At 48.4% G+C, this 15,847-nt stretch overlaps 1 protein-coding gene across 1 annotated transcript in view; it reads right to left on the bottom strand.

The window, feature by feature from the left end:
- EFL1 (elongation factor like GTPase 1) overlaps positions 1-15,847 on the bottom strand; it is an 83,933-nt gene that overhangs the window by 43,171 nt on the left and 24,915 nt on the right. The window contains exons 8-12 of the mRNA XM_081831895.1: positions 10,102-10,225; positions 8,714-8,790; positions 7,910-8,046; positions 6,832-6,954; positions 4,828-4,927 (exon numbers count right to left, since the gene is read on the bottom strand). Of these exons, the coding sequence (XP_081688021.1) occupies positions 4,828-4,927; positions 6,832-6,954; positions 7,910-8,046; positions 8,714-8,790; positions 10,102-10,225 (561 nt within the window). The remainder of the gene's footprint in view (positions 1-4,827; positions 4,928-6,831; positions 6,955-7,909; positions 8,047-8,713; positions 8,791-10,101; positions 10,226-15,847) is intronic.

Genomic DNA, 15,847 nt, shown 5'->3' with positions numbered 1-15,847 from the left:
CAAGCAAGACCAACAGCTGCCCAAAAGTCAGCAGCACTGGGGCATCTCAACCCGGCAACTCTGGGACCGAGGACCAGGATACTCAGGCTAATTCTCTGGTCCTAATTCTATGCTCCAGCTCTGGAAGCTGAGCTCCTCGGCCTGGTCCTGTCACCCTGTGCCTCCCTCCTGCTGTCCCTCACCTTTGGCACTATGATTTCTGCTTTTCTTCCTGATCTCTGACTTGACACCTGATAGGAAACCTCATCCCCACCCTGCCATGCTGCTTTACTCCCCCTCCCCTAAGCACTGGAACCCATTCAGATATCCCTCCTGCATGTACACCGTTGTCAAGCATTCGAAATGGCCACGTACTCTTGGAGCTCCGATGCCAAGGGCCCTAAAACCCTTCTTCCTTCTTGCTTCATGTGGGCGAGCCTGGAAGGTGACCACTCCCACCACTGACTGTCCGCTGCTGTCCTCTTCACACTCCCACCTGCTAGACAAGGCCTCCCACCAGGACCGGACACCAATTCTACCTCCCTTGGCACCTGCCCCCCCAAACGGATGAGCTCGTTTCTCGGAGCTGTCCCCTCTAGTCAGACCCAGGTCACCGCGGGGCTGTGTCCCAGGACACAGGAACCTGAGAGACTGATCTTTGAGAACAGCTTGGCCAGGTGCCGTGAGGCAACCAACACTGCTGGTGCTGGAGGCGTCTACTTCCCCTGCAAGAGACCAGCTCCCCTCTCCTGGAATCTCCAAGCATTAGAAGCCCTTTCAAGTATGGGATGAAATCTGCTTCCTTGAAATTTCTCACCATGGCTGCAGGTCTGTGCTCTGGATCAACAGCGAACAAATCCACTTCTCCCTCTCCTTGCAATGGCCTGCGCTCGGGCCCTTCCCCTCACCCTGCTCTGCTCCAGGCCCAACACTCCACCTCCCCCTTCAATCAACCCCGTGTATCTAGACTTTTGCTAAAACTGCTTCAAGAATATCTAAAAAGTGCAAGTTAAACTATAAATGCAGGATGTAATATTATCGTTAGAACAGGGAGGAAAAAAAAAATGAGACTTGTTTGCATATGAAGAGAAAGTCTCTTTCAATGGGCTTATCACTAGGATCTCGACATCGTCTTAATCTTAATCACTTCACGTAATTATAGTATATACTTACTACAACAGTTAAATGCAACAGATACTATCATCCCTATTTTACGATGACAAAGCAGAGGCTTAGGAAATTTAACCTGACCCAAAGTCACTGGAAAATAAATGGAGGAGCCAAAACTCAAATCCAGATCTGACTCCAAACCTTTGTTCATTATCCCCAGGACGTCCCCCACTGAGAAGGAATTAAAGATGATAAAATCATCATCACATTAAGTAAATCATTTTAACTTTGGTTAAGAAAGATAGGTATTTATTAACATAAATTACATCCTCATTCGGCGTAAATTCATGACATGGTCTGGAATAAGTTAGCATTTCTATTCATCAAGTTAGCATCAGCTGTAACGAGCCTTGCTGCCCGTCTAGCACTCATCCACCCACCCAGGGAACCCCCCCCCCTCCGTGCCCGGCACTGCTGTGGGCTGGGGGTGGTGGCACAGGGAAACGGAGCAGCCAGACAGACAGAAATCACAAGGATTTATACGAGGTACCCACTGCGAACCCCGCGTTTGTGGAGAATGAAGAGGACTGATCTACAAGAAAACAGAGCTCTACCAGCCAAGGCACAGCTGTGGGTGATGAGTTCTTCAGGCTGTAGTTGAACTAACACTTCCTGCACCAGAGGTGAGTATGTTGACTGGAAGGCTGGGGAGGTGAATGAGGAGGGGAAGGAGAAGAGGCGAGGACGCACATCCATCCAGCCTCCGGATTCCAGGCAGAATGCCTACGCTCTGCTCGGTACGGAACAGGTGGAAGGCTGGCACAGCCTGTCACCAGACACAGCGGGGATGGTGCAAAGCGACAGACCCAGAAAAGTGCCTTCTGTGGGAAGACAGCATCTTGTTACTAGAAGGAGCTGGTTCTCAAGAAGGAAGCAAAAGCAACGCACAGACCCGGAGACGCAGGGGGAAGAGAGCTGCCTGAAAACTCTCAATAAAATGTTCCCTAACAGGCAGTTAGACCAAATACATACTCCTAAGGATTTGTAATAAACTATAGTTGAGAACAGCAAAAACAAAGGCCCTGAATCTAAAAGGTGGGATGGCTGCTGGCCTAGATTTAGGGGTAGGCGCTGGAAAGCCACACCGGGTGGAACTTCCCAGAACACTCAGTGAGAAGCCGAGGAGCGGCAGCTGTTCCACACTGGCCCGTGCCCGCTCACCGACTGTACAAAATGGTGAAAGAAACCACTGACTGTGTTTGGGGGACAAACCCAACTCCACCAGGAAGAACTGGCCCTGGAGCACCACCCTGATACCCTGGTATGAATCCAAATGAAGAAGTTTAAACAGATTTCTCAAGCTCACAAAGTGCTCTGTGATGCAAAGAAAAGGGACAGAGGGGGAGAATATGACAAAGGAGGAGAGGCAAGTAAAGAAGGCGGAGCTGGTGGCAGGGTGTTCCCCCAGGGACATCTCTGCAATGCCTTTTGGAGGACGAGGAAGGAGCAGAGAGAAAGGAGCGGTGAAAATGTTGTGCATCAGCTCTCAGTAACCTTAGGGGGCTGACACAATGGTGCAACAGGAAAACGAGCTCTGCCCAAGAGCAAACACGAGGGCCGGGGAGGTAAGGCAGAGCGGCGGCGTGCTGTCCCGAGGGCAGAGGCATGGAACTGCAAGGAAGAATTCCTAAGGTGGAAGCTGGAGCGGCTCAGCAAATTCGGTCTGTGTGTAGAGTGCCAGGGCCACGGGGACGGGTCAGTGCTAAAGACAGATGGAAAAGCTGCACTGGAAGATTCTAGAAGTTCACATTGACCAAGTTATGAAAGGTGGTCAGAAGATAACATTCCAGGTGAAGGAGACCAAGAACCAGGACTGCAGCCAGGAGATACTACCGCTGTTTCTGATACTATCAGAAGGACCGTGCTGATTTTACTCGGCGAGGAGGCCTTGCCGTGTGGGTGGACACACAGCTGGCTGACGCACTGTGCGCTTTCAAGGCCAGTCCCTGCTCCTGACGACCGAACCACAGACATCACCCCTCACCCAGGCCAGACTGTCAAGCACGGACATGTCCCGTGTGTGCTAAATGAAGTCATGCCCTTTCATCGTAGACCACGTGGAAAGGGTTGCCTAGTCACTGGATTTAAGGTAAACTTTCCTGAGAATGGCTTTCTTTCTCCTGATAAATACTCTTTGCTGGAAAAACTCCTACCTGAGAGGAAGGAAGTAGACGAGACTAAAGAAATGGGGCAGCCAGACTCGGTGGCCTTGTTGCCACCGTTACAACAGACACACACGTGAGGCTGACGCGCGTCATCCTGGGACAGTGCTCAGCATCAGAACTCTCACTGGGACCGCGGAATGACCCTCACTGCTGGCCCTTTATATGCAGTGGCTGCATGAAGGGCTATAATCAGAGCTCCTGACTCACTACTGCTATTATCTGACAGAGAGAGAGAGAGAGCGCAAGCAGGGGGAGCAGCAGAGGGAGAAGCAGAATCCCCGCCAAGCAGGGAGCCCGACGCGGGGCTCAATCCCAGGACCCGGAGATCACGACCTGAACCGACAGCAGACGCTTAACCGACTGAGCCACCCAGGCGCCCCTCCCTACTGCTTTTGTTTCAATATTCAATGATAGTGCTGTTTTCAAAGTTAAATGAAGAATAAACTCAAATGTAAAAGCTGGAAAAATGAAAAGAGAAAAAGAAAGACAAGCCACACTGGACGAACAAGGCCAGGTTCCACGCTGTGAATGGACAAGACCTGGGTTCGAACACTGGTGGCCTCCTTCCAGCTCCGTGACCTGGAGCCCCTAACTTACTTTTTCCGTCACAGGCAAAACTGAAACCCTGACTACTTCCCACTCAGGAAGTGCTGTCAGATCTCAACGGCCCACGGACGCGGAGAAACGAATACTGTCTGAGCTCCGCGGATGGCAGCCAGTGGAGTCACCGCCGTTATTCTTCATAAGACAGAAGAATAAGACTTAAGATGCCCCCGAGGTACCGGACATTCTTAAGTATTATTTACATTATTTCTCTCGGGTTACTCAAAAAATCCTTACGAAGAACATCCAGAGTAGATGTGGGTCCTACAGAAGAGGAGCTTCGAGGCACCCACATCAAGTTTTCATTCCAGATCCCAGCGTAGGATGGACGGCACACGGATTGGCAAAGCCAGAGCCCGGGCAGAGGGACCAGCCAGGAGGCTGCAGCCGTAATTCCTGCAGGAACCGATCGGGATCTGAAGGGGGAGGCAGTGGAGCCGAGGAGGGGAACACACATGGAAAACCCAGATGATGGAGAAGAGATTCTCCGAGACACGGGAAACATGAGAAATAACCCATCTCCCAGAGGCACCCGGCCCCACCCCAACCCACACCCATCAGCAGACATGCTCACACGGTCCTAAGTCTCCACTGAGGTCGGCAAGGCAGGCTTGCAGAAGAACGTGCCGGATGCTCAATACAAATGAACTGTGGCTACTCCTATTACTCTTCTCCTTGAATTTACATCAACTCAAATCAATCGTCCTGGAGCTGATTTCAACAACTCTCTCCCCCAGAGGGGTCACAGAAAGACTGCGCTGTGCACAGCATCCACCACCACGGGGTGCCCCGCACCCATCCCGGTGTGAGGAGAAAAGCGTTGTCTGCACACTCCCACCCACACCGCTTCTGCACCCCCACCAAACACACACCATTTCCCTGGCCCGGCCCAACCTCCCCCTATCCTTACCTGGGCTTATTCTGGGGCAGGGCCTTGGCATCGACGGCGAACATTTTGGAAACAAAGATAATAACTGGAGCAGTGTCCTCGCTTCCACATTTCATGAAAGCTACACAAATAGGAAGGAAAAAGGTCACTCGCTTTTCCCATGACCAGAAAGGCAGACTTCTAAAACACAAGATGTTTAGAACACGGTGTCACCTCAACACATAAGCAGCCTGTAATCTTTTACAACCACGATAAAGTTCTCTTTAGAAAAGTATAAAATCGCTGGAACATTGCAGAGCAAGAACAAGCGGAACTGGCCCAAATGGGGAAAGAAAGGCAAAATGAGCAGGGCAGGAGGAGGGCTGGGTGCTGAAGCCGCAAACGGGGCTACCCCCCCCATAAGCCCTCAGAGATCCTGCCCGATATCCAGAGCAGAAGGGGTAAAACTGACACATGCTAAGTCAACAGTCAGCAAGGCAGCTTATTAATCAAATACATACAAGTGACACAAGTTAAAAAATGGACAAGAATACCTTATCATGCCAGTAACAAAATACTTAGAAATAAGACTCAATATTATAAAGATGTCAATTTTGCCTAAATCTATATATACTAACACAATTTCACATCAACACGTTGACATTTTTCTTCACCTTCCTGGAGGTATATACACCAGTCATGAGTGTTTCTGGTTTTTTGTTTTGTTTTTTCCTTAAAAAATCACCCCCCCCCAAAATAATGTGCACATAAATGAAAGAATTCAACAGTAATATTGAAACAAGAGCAACACAACAGGAAGTCAGAAGCAAGGGCACAGCAGACATCTTGCCAGGGACGTGGGTACAAGGGGTGAGGAGCAGTGTGGCCTGCCCAGACTCCCACTGTCCTGGGACCACTCTGGCTGTACCAAGGGAAACGGAGAGCAGAGGTGGGCACTTGGTGAAAGGCTGTACTGACACTCAGGTGAGAGACCATGGTGGCTTGGCCCCAGGACGCAGAAGCAGAAATGCTAGGAAAAGCCGAATTCTGCGTAGATTTCGAGGCAAGAACACGCAGGATGTGCAAACGGATTGGATGCAGGGGTGTGAGTGAACAGGAGCGCCACGGACGACTCCGAGCTTTTTGGAGTGAGCAAATGAAGGGACAGAGTCTCCTCTGACTGAGGAGAACCAGGAGAAGCAGGTTGAGGGAGAAGGGAAGAAGCCTGGCGGGGGGGTATGTTAGGGTTCACGTGCTTCTTAGAAAGCCGAGCAGAGGGAGGTGCGGCGGACCCGAGGCTGGAGCTGAGGGGGCAGACAGGCTCAGAGACACGGGTGTGGGAGTCATGAGCAGACTGCTGCCATGGCAAGCCTTGAGATGGGTGACATGGCCAGGAGAGGGAATGCAGGCCCTGCTCGGGTCTGCCCACAGTGACAGAGAGACGAAAGGGAGAGAGAGGGATGAGGAACAGACACGAGGAATGCGCAGCCAGGAGAGGAGCCAGGGAGGAACGCTGTGGCCAATGCTAGTGACAGATCTAGTCGGATGATTTAACAAAGGACAGTCAACAGGGGCCCTGGGAACCGCAGCCAAGTGGTTTTGGGGATGGAGGTTGCAAATTCAACAGAACGGGAGGAAAAGCAGAGATGGTGAGTACACGCAGATGAAGTTCATGGAGGCTTGCAGAGCCTGGAGTGGACGGTTCCCCTCTTGTGGGGAGCAGTGGGCAGCCCAGCCCCAGAACCCCTTTCCACGGTCCCCAGGGACCCGGCCACGGTGCTGACACAGCAGCTCAGGGACACATTCTTGGCCGTGCAGGGGCTGGGACACAAGGTCACTGGGAGCTTCTGAGACGAGATCAGAGCAGAAGGGAGGGGGCTCAGAGCCTCTGGACTCCCACCCCAGTGGCGAACAAAACAGCTCTAGCAACACTAAAACTCTGGCCAAATGGCCTTTTGTAAACTGGCATTTGGCAAACTGGTCTAGAGCAGCCTTGACTTAGGACGGTCCAAACTACGGCCCCTGCCGAGGTCCCCTTCACTTCACCTGCTTTCAGGGCCTGGGTTTCGGGCAGAAGAGAGTCGAACGTCTGTGATCCTGTGCACATCAGTCTCTCCACCCTCTCAGCTGTCATATCCAGGGGGCTGGGAAGCTTCTGACACACCATTGCTGACGTCTGCTGTTAAGGACTCACAACCTCAAACACGTGCCCTCCAGCAAGGCAAGAGATTCCCAGGGCGCACTAAATACCGAGGTGACAGTGTCGGTCTCTACAGAAAACACCCGGGCCGGGAAACACTGTGCACCACATCTCACAATACAGACATGCTTTCAGGGAGTTCAGGGACTCGCTGGAGCCCAGGAAGGACCCCTACCACAGATATTCCGGGACATTGATGGCCCAGGGTACAAGAGAGCACGGCACTGCTTAGTAGCTTGGCCTCCTGAGACCCTCAGTGCTACCACTTTTTCCCACAGTTCTGGTCTATCTCAACTCCTATAAAACGACCATGAGCCACTAGCAAGGATACCAGGACGTCCCCTACCAGAGCCCGTCACTGTAGGGCTGAGATGCCACTGCAGGCCCACACCCAGGACACTGCGCCCACAGCCCGCCACGCGGGGACTGCGTGGGACACACACGTCAATGAAAAGAAGACAGTTTAAAGTCGCCTATAAAATTATCTAAATGTGAACCATCTCCGATCAAGTTCTCTGGGAATCACTAAGATGATAGGAAATATCAACCAGCTAAGAAAATGTGGCACTGAAATGAAACCCTGATCCAACATAACCATCTAAATTATCGACTTACACATAAATCTTAGTAAAATAAAATCTTTTGTTTTTACAGACTACTGAACAAAAATAAAAAGATGCATCTTCTTTCTTGAAAGAACATGCATCTGAATTGGTATCAGTAAGACCACGAATGAGTATCAGAATGTTCATTTGTAAAAGCAGTGAATACAGTTTCAGGGTAGAATACTAATTAACCACAGAAGACTTACTTTGGGTGGAAATACGTTCTCTCCAGAGGATTTCCTGATTGCCAGTAACATGCTGTTTCCTCCTGCTTTGTCTGAACTGTTATTTCATTACAAACCATCAAGACAAAGGATACCCAGCACAGCATGGGAGATGGGGAGCCACTGGCTGCAGATGGCATTGATCTGAACTTTAGGGTCTGAATGTCGTGCCTCCCGGGCTCCAATTTTCAATCCTAAGGAAGTCACTATTTTATCAATTTTTTCTCTGTCCCTGTAGTAAGCATACAAAGCGGGGAGGTCACACACAGACAGGAAGGGGCAGACGGGAGAAGGAGCTCCACATTTTTCGACACACTTACTCCCAATGTACCTCCTCTACGAGAAACTGAACACGTCTGGGGGGGCTCCCGCCAGGGTCTCCACTCCCTCCCTTTCCGGGGCCCCCTCCTGCCGGGCTCCGAGGGGGCACCATCCCAGGCCCCTGAGGTGAGTTGCGGTGACGGGTGAAGCAGCCTGACCTATGAGTGCTCACAGTCATGGCTCCAACTCTGGAATAACTTTGAAAGTAAATTTACTGAAGCAAACTTTCTTTTCCACTTGTATCAGGCAAGGGTGTTCCCAAGTTCCCCATTAATGATACTGGATATCCAACACCCTTTCTACTGCATTAACTGTTTTATTTAAGCTGGGTCTGTAAAAATAAAGATCCGGTGCTTCTGTCCATCCGTCTGTCCCCTCCTCTGGGCACTCTAAAACCCTCAGTGCTGTCCCTCCTGCTACCCTTGACCAAGGTTACACAAACTCCTTTCCACTGTTTCCAGGTCTGCAAAGCTCTGTTCACTTCCTGGGTCTGTCTCCGCTTTCTGAAGCATGGCTCATCACACGGGAAGGTGAGGCATTATACAGCCCAAAGACAAACAATTTTATGGCAGTCTTACTTTTTCAAGACGGCATCATACAAACTCCATATATTCTCCAGGATCAGCTGCACAAATAAAGGTTTCTTTCCTTTTGCCTGTAAAACAGAACACGTGCACTTAACTTTCTGAATATTTAACAGGTACCTTACATATTCACCCTTGACGTGTTCTGTGAACAGTATGTCTCATTTCTACCAGAAAATGTTTACTGAACAGTAAAGTCGTGGGAAATGGTTGGAAAGAATTCGCTCAACAGCCAATAAGGTGCAGCTGGTAACAAACCACTGCTGCCTTCCTCCGAGAGCCAGGGTTGTGACAAACGAGACCAGCTGCGGGGCGTGTCGCTGCAACTGCCCCACCTCTGCCATCAAAGGCGTACACGACACCCAGGCTGAGCGCTAGAAGTCACGCTGCGTGTGCAGGTCCCTTCCGCAGACTTCTTCTAAACAATGTTCTTAAACGTGAAAACCGTTCAACTTCAAGGAAGAGGATAGTAAAAAAACAAAGAAACCCTACCATTTCTCTGACCAAACCATATGCAAAGTAACAGCACCTTGAGAAGGAAACCGTCACACGCACGTGAGACGGAATATACATGGGCGCCCCCTTTCCAACTATCGCCCGGTTACGGGTGGAAGAAGGGGACAAAGGCCACGGAGCGGGAAGTGGTGGAGCCACGATGCACACACACACTCGGACTCTCAGCCCGGCTCTTTGCCATCTCGCTACACCAGCTCCTTCTTAAGGAGCTTTTTGAAAGGCTTTTAATGGCAAGGGAAGATGCTCACGACATGATGTCAAGCAAAAAAAGAGTTACGTTAGTATATAGACAGTATAAGCTCAACTAAGGGATGGACGTCTCAATCCTAAAAGTGAAAAAAATTAAAACCACAGCATCAGCAGTGTTGGCTTCTGTTCTTTTTTTCTCTTATGGCTTTGTATTTACAAATATTTTCTAAAAGGAATCTATATGCTCCTCCATGAGAGTAAGTTTACAAAATCCTGAATTTTACATTAAAAAAAACCATCAACAGCAGGCTGGTGACCAGCATTCAGTGAGAGAAGCCTGAGCTGAGCCTAGGAACACAGTGTGCTCGGAAAGAGCCGTCTCTTTATGGTGAAAGGGACACAAAAGCAGGATGCAAAACACATGTCTTCAAGTGCACAGGGTCTGAGATTTTTGCTCCTCTCAAAAAAAGAAAGAAGAAACAAACAAAAAGCAGTTCCTTGCTCTCTTATTTAAAGAACTCCATTTAAGCAATACTTGGAAGTAAAACACACGACCGTGAACCCCTCACAAACTGACCCACTTTAGCCAGAGCCAAATTACATCTATGAAAGGTGCTACAAGTCTGAATGGGGCGGGAATGTGAGTGACACACAAAAGGGACATATTGCCACATCACCTGATCCACCTTCATAATCTTCTTGGCCTTCATATTGATATAATAATCTCCCCACAAGGTTTTCAAAAGAACTTCCTTTTTGATGCCGATTTTTTGACTGTAGATTTTGGCAAAGTGCTCAACTCTGCAAGAAAAGCAAGTGTTGGTGTTACGAGTAACAACAGTAAGTAAGAGTGTTTCCGTGCCGGGTACCGTTCAGAGTGCTCTGAACGCACTACTAGACGCCATCGTTTCAACCATCCGAAGGGCTGGCACTCATTACCTCCCCAGGATCCAGAAAAAGCTGCACACACCGAGATATTACGTAGGTAACACGAGAGGCTGGGACCAAACCCAGGCAGTCCGGCTCCGGAGCCCATGCATGCTCTTGCCCGACGGCTCTACGTTCCTACGGATTAGAATCCATGCCATCGCTCCCTTCCTTGACTCTGCATGTGCACAACGAGGCAAGGGGAACAAGGGCCAAGGAGATGCAGGTTCCAACTGCCCTACACAACTCGCCAGCAAGAAACTTCGTTTCAGCCTGTCACTGCTGTAGGGACCTGGTGCTCACACAGGAAAAAACGCCAGAGCCGAGGCCTGCCAGAAAAAGGCTTCTTGGCCTCCTGGATTCCACAGGAAACGTCCGCACACCTGGAGAGAACCCGGCTAGCGCCAGTCCGCTGTACCGCAAGCCCCAGGCACGGGACAACGGTCACCTGGCACATCGGCGTGCGGCAGGTAGCATCTGTGCCGTCAGGACCGAGGACCCAGGAAAAACCTCCCTTCGCAGGGATGAGCACGTTTCACGTAAGGTGTGAGTCCACCTCTCAAAGCACCAGCGTCTGGGAAGATGCCTGCTCTCTTGTCCGCTGCATAGACGCCAAAGGTAACGTACTCCGGACAAGTTCTTAGCTCTCAGTCGGCAAGGGTGGTATGGCCCGAATCCAGGGCTAACTACGACCCCGTCCGATGAGCTGGTATTCTCACGGCTACAAAGCCTGGTGGGAGCAAGAGGAAGCTGCCAGAGCCCTGCAAGTTCATCGCTGTGGTCGGAAGCAGAGACGTGAACAGCAGGCTGCAGCTCAGCACCAAAGCAGGCCCCACGGAAGGTGCCGGAGGTCCCAGCGTCCCCTCTCACTGAGGACGAAGGGAGAGGAAACACCCAACCAGGAATCAAAGTCCCAATTCTGCAGTTACAGGCTACCGGCATCCCGGGGCCGGCCTCGAGAGGCCAGGACCTCAGAGTGACTCGCTGTTATCAGCTGCATTTCCCGTTTGATCCCACAATGATTTGCTCAGGTGGGTTTGTTTTTTTTAATTTTCCAAAATTTTAGTTTCTATTACAATTTTATGTTCTTATACATATAAATTATATATGCTTTCTACATACATTACACTATGATTAACTTATAACTGCCACATTTTTGAAGGAGCGATCCCTTCTCTGCACAAATTCTCAGCTCAGTCCACAGACCGACAGCTTCTGCCTTGGAGGGCTGACAGGAGCATGACCGGTCTCCCTCCCGCTCCAGTAGCTACTCCACAAGTGAGCTCAGTGGCCAGTTGCGCACAGTGCCCATGCCTCAAGGAAGAAATAGACCCTTGCTGCGTGCTCCAGGAACCAGTAAAGAGCCGGGCGTCCTCCTGGGCTTCTTGCAGTGAAGCACGCCCAGAGCAAGGCACAGAGGCTCCCTTCCAGATGCGAATCAGCAGACCGCATCTCCCTGCGGCTCCTACTTCTAACCCCCTGGTTCTGCCAGGCACGGTGCCATCCTCCACGCAGACTTGCAGATCCATTCCAGGACCTATGGGAGGGGGACAACAGAGGGCAAGCACTGTGGCCGGAGGTCCCAGGCACATTCTCCAACCCAACCTTACCTGAGAGGCCTCACCTTCACCTGGATGCTTGTGAGGGCCCCAATGAATACAGCAGACGCTTTGGGTGACATATGGTTAAGTTGGGTCTATTCTTACATGGCTAAAACTGAAGGTAATGACCGAGTGATCAGCACATCAAACTTCCAATATTTTCGAATTTTTTTTTTTGAAATTGCCTTTTTTTGCCTGAGATAAGACCAATTTTTGTATATCCTTCACTGATACTTAAATTCTGACTTTAATTATACTGTTCAGATGGTTTATGTTTTTATTTGACCTGTTAACAGTCTGACTGATATAAAATCTTCCCCAAACCATGCAGATTTCTACTTATACTTCTATTTTTGCCTCATGCACTTTGTTAGGATCACCGATAGAGTTAATCTCTGTCCATTACCCATTAACAAGGATTCTTATACCACAATATATTTCTAAAAATTCTGCATTGTTCATCAATACTGCCAAACTGACTTTCTTTTTGCTCACATTTGACTGACATACTGAGCCAAAGCTTTGGTACTTACCCCCCAGCTATTATGCTTTCTGTTTATCTTTTTAGATAGCAAACCTTTGGATTTTTTTTTTTTTTAATGGAATTTCCTTCTTCTAAAAAGCTATCTCCTCCACGGGGTATTTCATGCATTAAGTATCGCAACTGTTCTGGAAATGTGGATTTCTAGAATGATTTCTGCTCATGCTTCCAAGATTTTTTTTTAAATGTTGATTTGTGGTACCCAGACTTCTGTATTTTCTTGGTCTTATACAACACTGTGTCAGATACATGTCCTGTTTTTAATTTGGTAAGTGGTAAACTTAGAGGTTTCCACACTCAAACCTCTATCAGAATCATAAGTGATAGGCACAGAAATTTTCCAAAATCCTGGTTTTTATCCTTTCCATTCTTTTTCATCCCATAGTTACCATAAAACTTGCTTAACATCAACCCTTCCCCCCCACTATTGCTTCGTGCTTTTTGTCTGTCATTAGTTTTAATTTTAAAACTATGACAATTTCTCCGTTCTTGGATTCTGTTTTAATTCACTTCCTCCACAGAGTACCTTCAAACGGGATTCTCAGAAAGACCTGCAGACCTACTGACCCATCCATCCTGGCCTATCTTCCCGAACGACAATGTGGCCAAGCGGGAGGTTATGGGGTATCCTTGTGCATCCAAGCCGCCCAGCGGGCGGACATCAACGGCAGGAGCCGAAAACGCTGGTGTACAAAGACAAACGGAACTGCTCTAGGGAGGACTCCTGTCCCTCTTTTATAGGGTTGGGAACTCAGCTGCACTTACCTACAACCAGAGCTGGACTCTGACCTATCCAAGTCAGCAGATTCTCCCAGATTCACATCTGCAACAGGACAGACTGAGGCTGTAATGCCCCGGTTCAGCCTCATGTCACACTCCTTCATCCTGTCCCCCGGTGAGAGTTTCAACCACCCTCCAAATTCTGAAATGTGCTCCTTTCCCACCTTTTGGGACACAGGAGTTGCCCCCTTTCCCTAATCATGACCCATCAGAGGGAGGCCGGCAGAAAAGCACCTCTAGTGCTTTCGTTCCCATCAGCTCCCCATAAATGAACATGTCCACTTGTCAACAACAGGCACTGTTGGACATGGACCCTAAATGCGACCTTGCTTAACGCAGGGCGCTCACTCGCTGACTGACAGCACGTCAAAGTGTCCAGGGTTGTGAGGATCCCAAAGCCATCCGTGCAAGCCTCTCCCCATCCCTTCTCCTTCTACAATAAACTGACACCAATTTCTGAGATTCAGACTAAAATTCACCTGGAATGTTCAATGATTTCTAGAAATCATTCCAAGCAAAGGGCAAGCCCCCAACCCTGTGGCTCATGAGCAAAATGCTGACAGGTTAGGAAACTAATGGGCCTGACCCGGTTATATGACGGAATGAATCACTGTACTTTGTAATTCAAAGAAATTCTCAGAAATCATCTAAGCCCAACATTCTTAGTGTTCAGGTGAGGACACTGAGGCCCAAAATGGTGACAATGGCGTCATCAGCCACGCGGAAAATGGGCACATTCTCTGCAGGTTGGTAGTTTCTGTTTTCATTATATGTCCGCTCTCTGAATTTCAGTATGACCTTCACAGGCACTAAGTGGACTATGGTCTTTATAACTGATGACAAACCAACAAGGAAAAACCATGGTATTATAATTTATTATCCTGTCAAGGCAAAATCTGTCCGATCCAAAGGGAGTGAAGATCAAGTTCCTTTAAAAAAAGGAGGACAGAACAGCCAAGACCGGTTGGGCTCCTCGCAGGCCATGCACTCTGCTCAATTTCTGATCCCTTCTTCTTTCCCATTTGCAAACTGACAAATGTTTCATGAATAGGCTCTGTTTTCCTCTGGTGCATTATGTCTGGTTCTGTTATCCCTGCTATATATGCAAGATTCAGCCCACGACTAAGTAAATCCCACTGTAGTCCCACAGCTGTTCATCCAAGCTCAAGACATTTTTCACAAAGTGATAATTATTTAATTGTATTTGGATTTTCTGATTTCACAAGTCAGTAATGGTTGTGGTTCAGAAACATAAATCAAATGCCCACCACATTCTAAACACTGATGTCACATTCCATGGCCCGCAGGTACATATCCAGAAGGGGCCATCAGAAGAAACAAGGGTCCCTGTACCCCAGAGTGGAGAGCCCACTGAAGCCCCAGTCAGGAAGCATAAACTTCAGTGTCAAGCAGACCTTAAACTTAGTATCAGCTCCTCTGCTTCGTGGCTGAGTGATGTTCAACATCTGCTGAATGTCTCTGAGCCTTGGATAATTCATAAGAGTATCTATTTAAAAGGACTGTCCTAAGAACTCAATGAAATAATTTAAGCAAAGTGACTAGCTTAACATCTAGCATGGGTACACCCGAATAAAGTTAGCTTCTTTCCATACTAGCTTCTGCTAGTGCAGACAGTAAAAGTTAATAGAAATGTATTTGCTCACATATTATGCACAAATAACCTCCAGAGTATATAAGAAACTGCCAGGATGCACTAGTTTCCTGTAGGGAAATGAAATGAAAACCTAAGAGACAGGGAGACAGGGTGGGAGACTTTTTTTCACGGTCTCCCAGGGATACATTTTTGTACCTTTTCAATTTTAAATTTATTCAAAGATTAAAGTTCTAGACAAATCATTTTACATAAAATCTATAAAGAGATGCAAGACTGGTTCAAGATTCAAAAAGTAATCAATGTAATCCACTATATTAACAAGTTAAAGAAGAAAAATCCTATGATTACATTAATTGATGCAGAAAAAGCGTTTGACAAAATTTGACACCCCTTCATAAAAATGACTCTGAGAAAAAAAGGAATACAGGGGAACTTCCTCAAATTGATAAAGAACATTTAAAAATAACCCACAGCTAACCTTACACTCAATGGTGAAGGCCTCAGTACTTCCCTCTAAGATCAGAACAAGGCCAGGATGCCCACTCTCCCTGCTCTTTAACAGTCCTGGAAGCTCCTGGCAGAGCAGTGAGGCCAGAAGGGGAAAGGAAGTGGCAAGTAAAGGAGGGAATACAGCAGCCCCTGTTGGCAGGTGACAGGCCTGCCTTGTAGAAAATGCCAAGGAATCCACAAAGAACTCTAGTGAGTGAGTTTAGCAAGGTCACAGTATACAAGAGCGACATACAAAAACCAATTAACTGTATTTCCAAAAGGTAGGAATGAATATGTGAGCACCAAAATTAAAAATATAATACCATTTCGGTAGAAACATTAGATTGGCAACAGACCTATCCACAGAGACCTGGCAGGCCAGAAAGGACTGGCAGGATATATTCAGAGCACTAAATGAGAAAAATATGCAGCCAAGAATACTATATCCAGCTAGGCTATCATTGAAAATT

The sequence above is a fragment of the Leptonychotes weddellii genome, chromosome 9 (assembly GCF_054177405.1).
Source record: "Leptonychotes weddellii isolate Sample4059 chromosome 9, ASM5417740v2, whole genome shotgun sequence".
Classification (NCBI taxonomy): Eukaryota; Metazoa; Chordata; class Mammalia; order Carnivora; family Phocidae; genus Leptonychotes; species Leptonychotes weddellii.
Note: the sequence above shows the minus strand (reverse complement) of the source record. Positions and strands in the feature narration are given on the sequence as shown.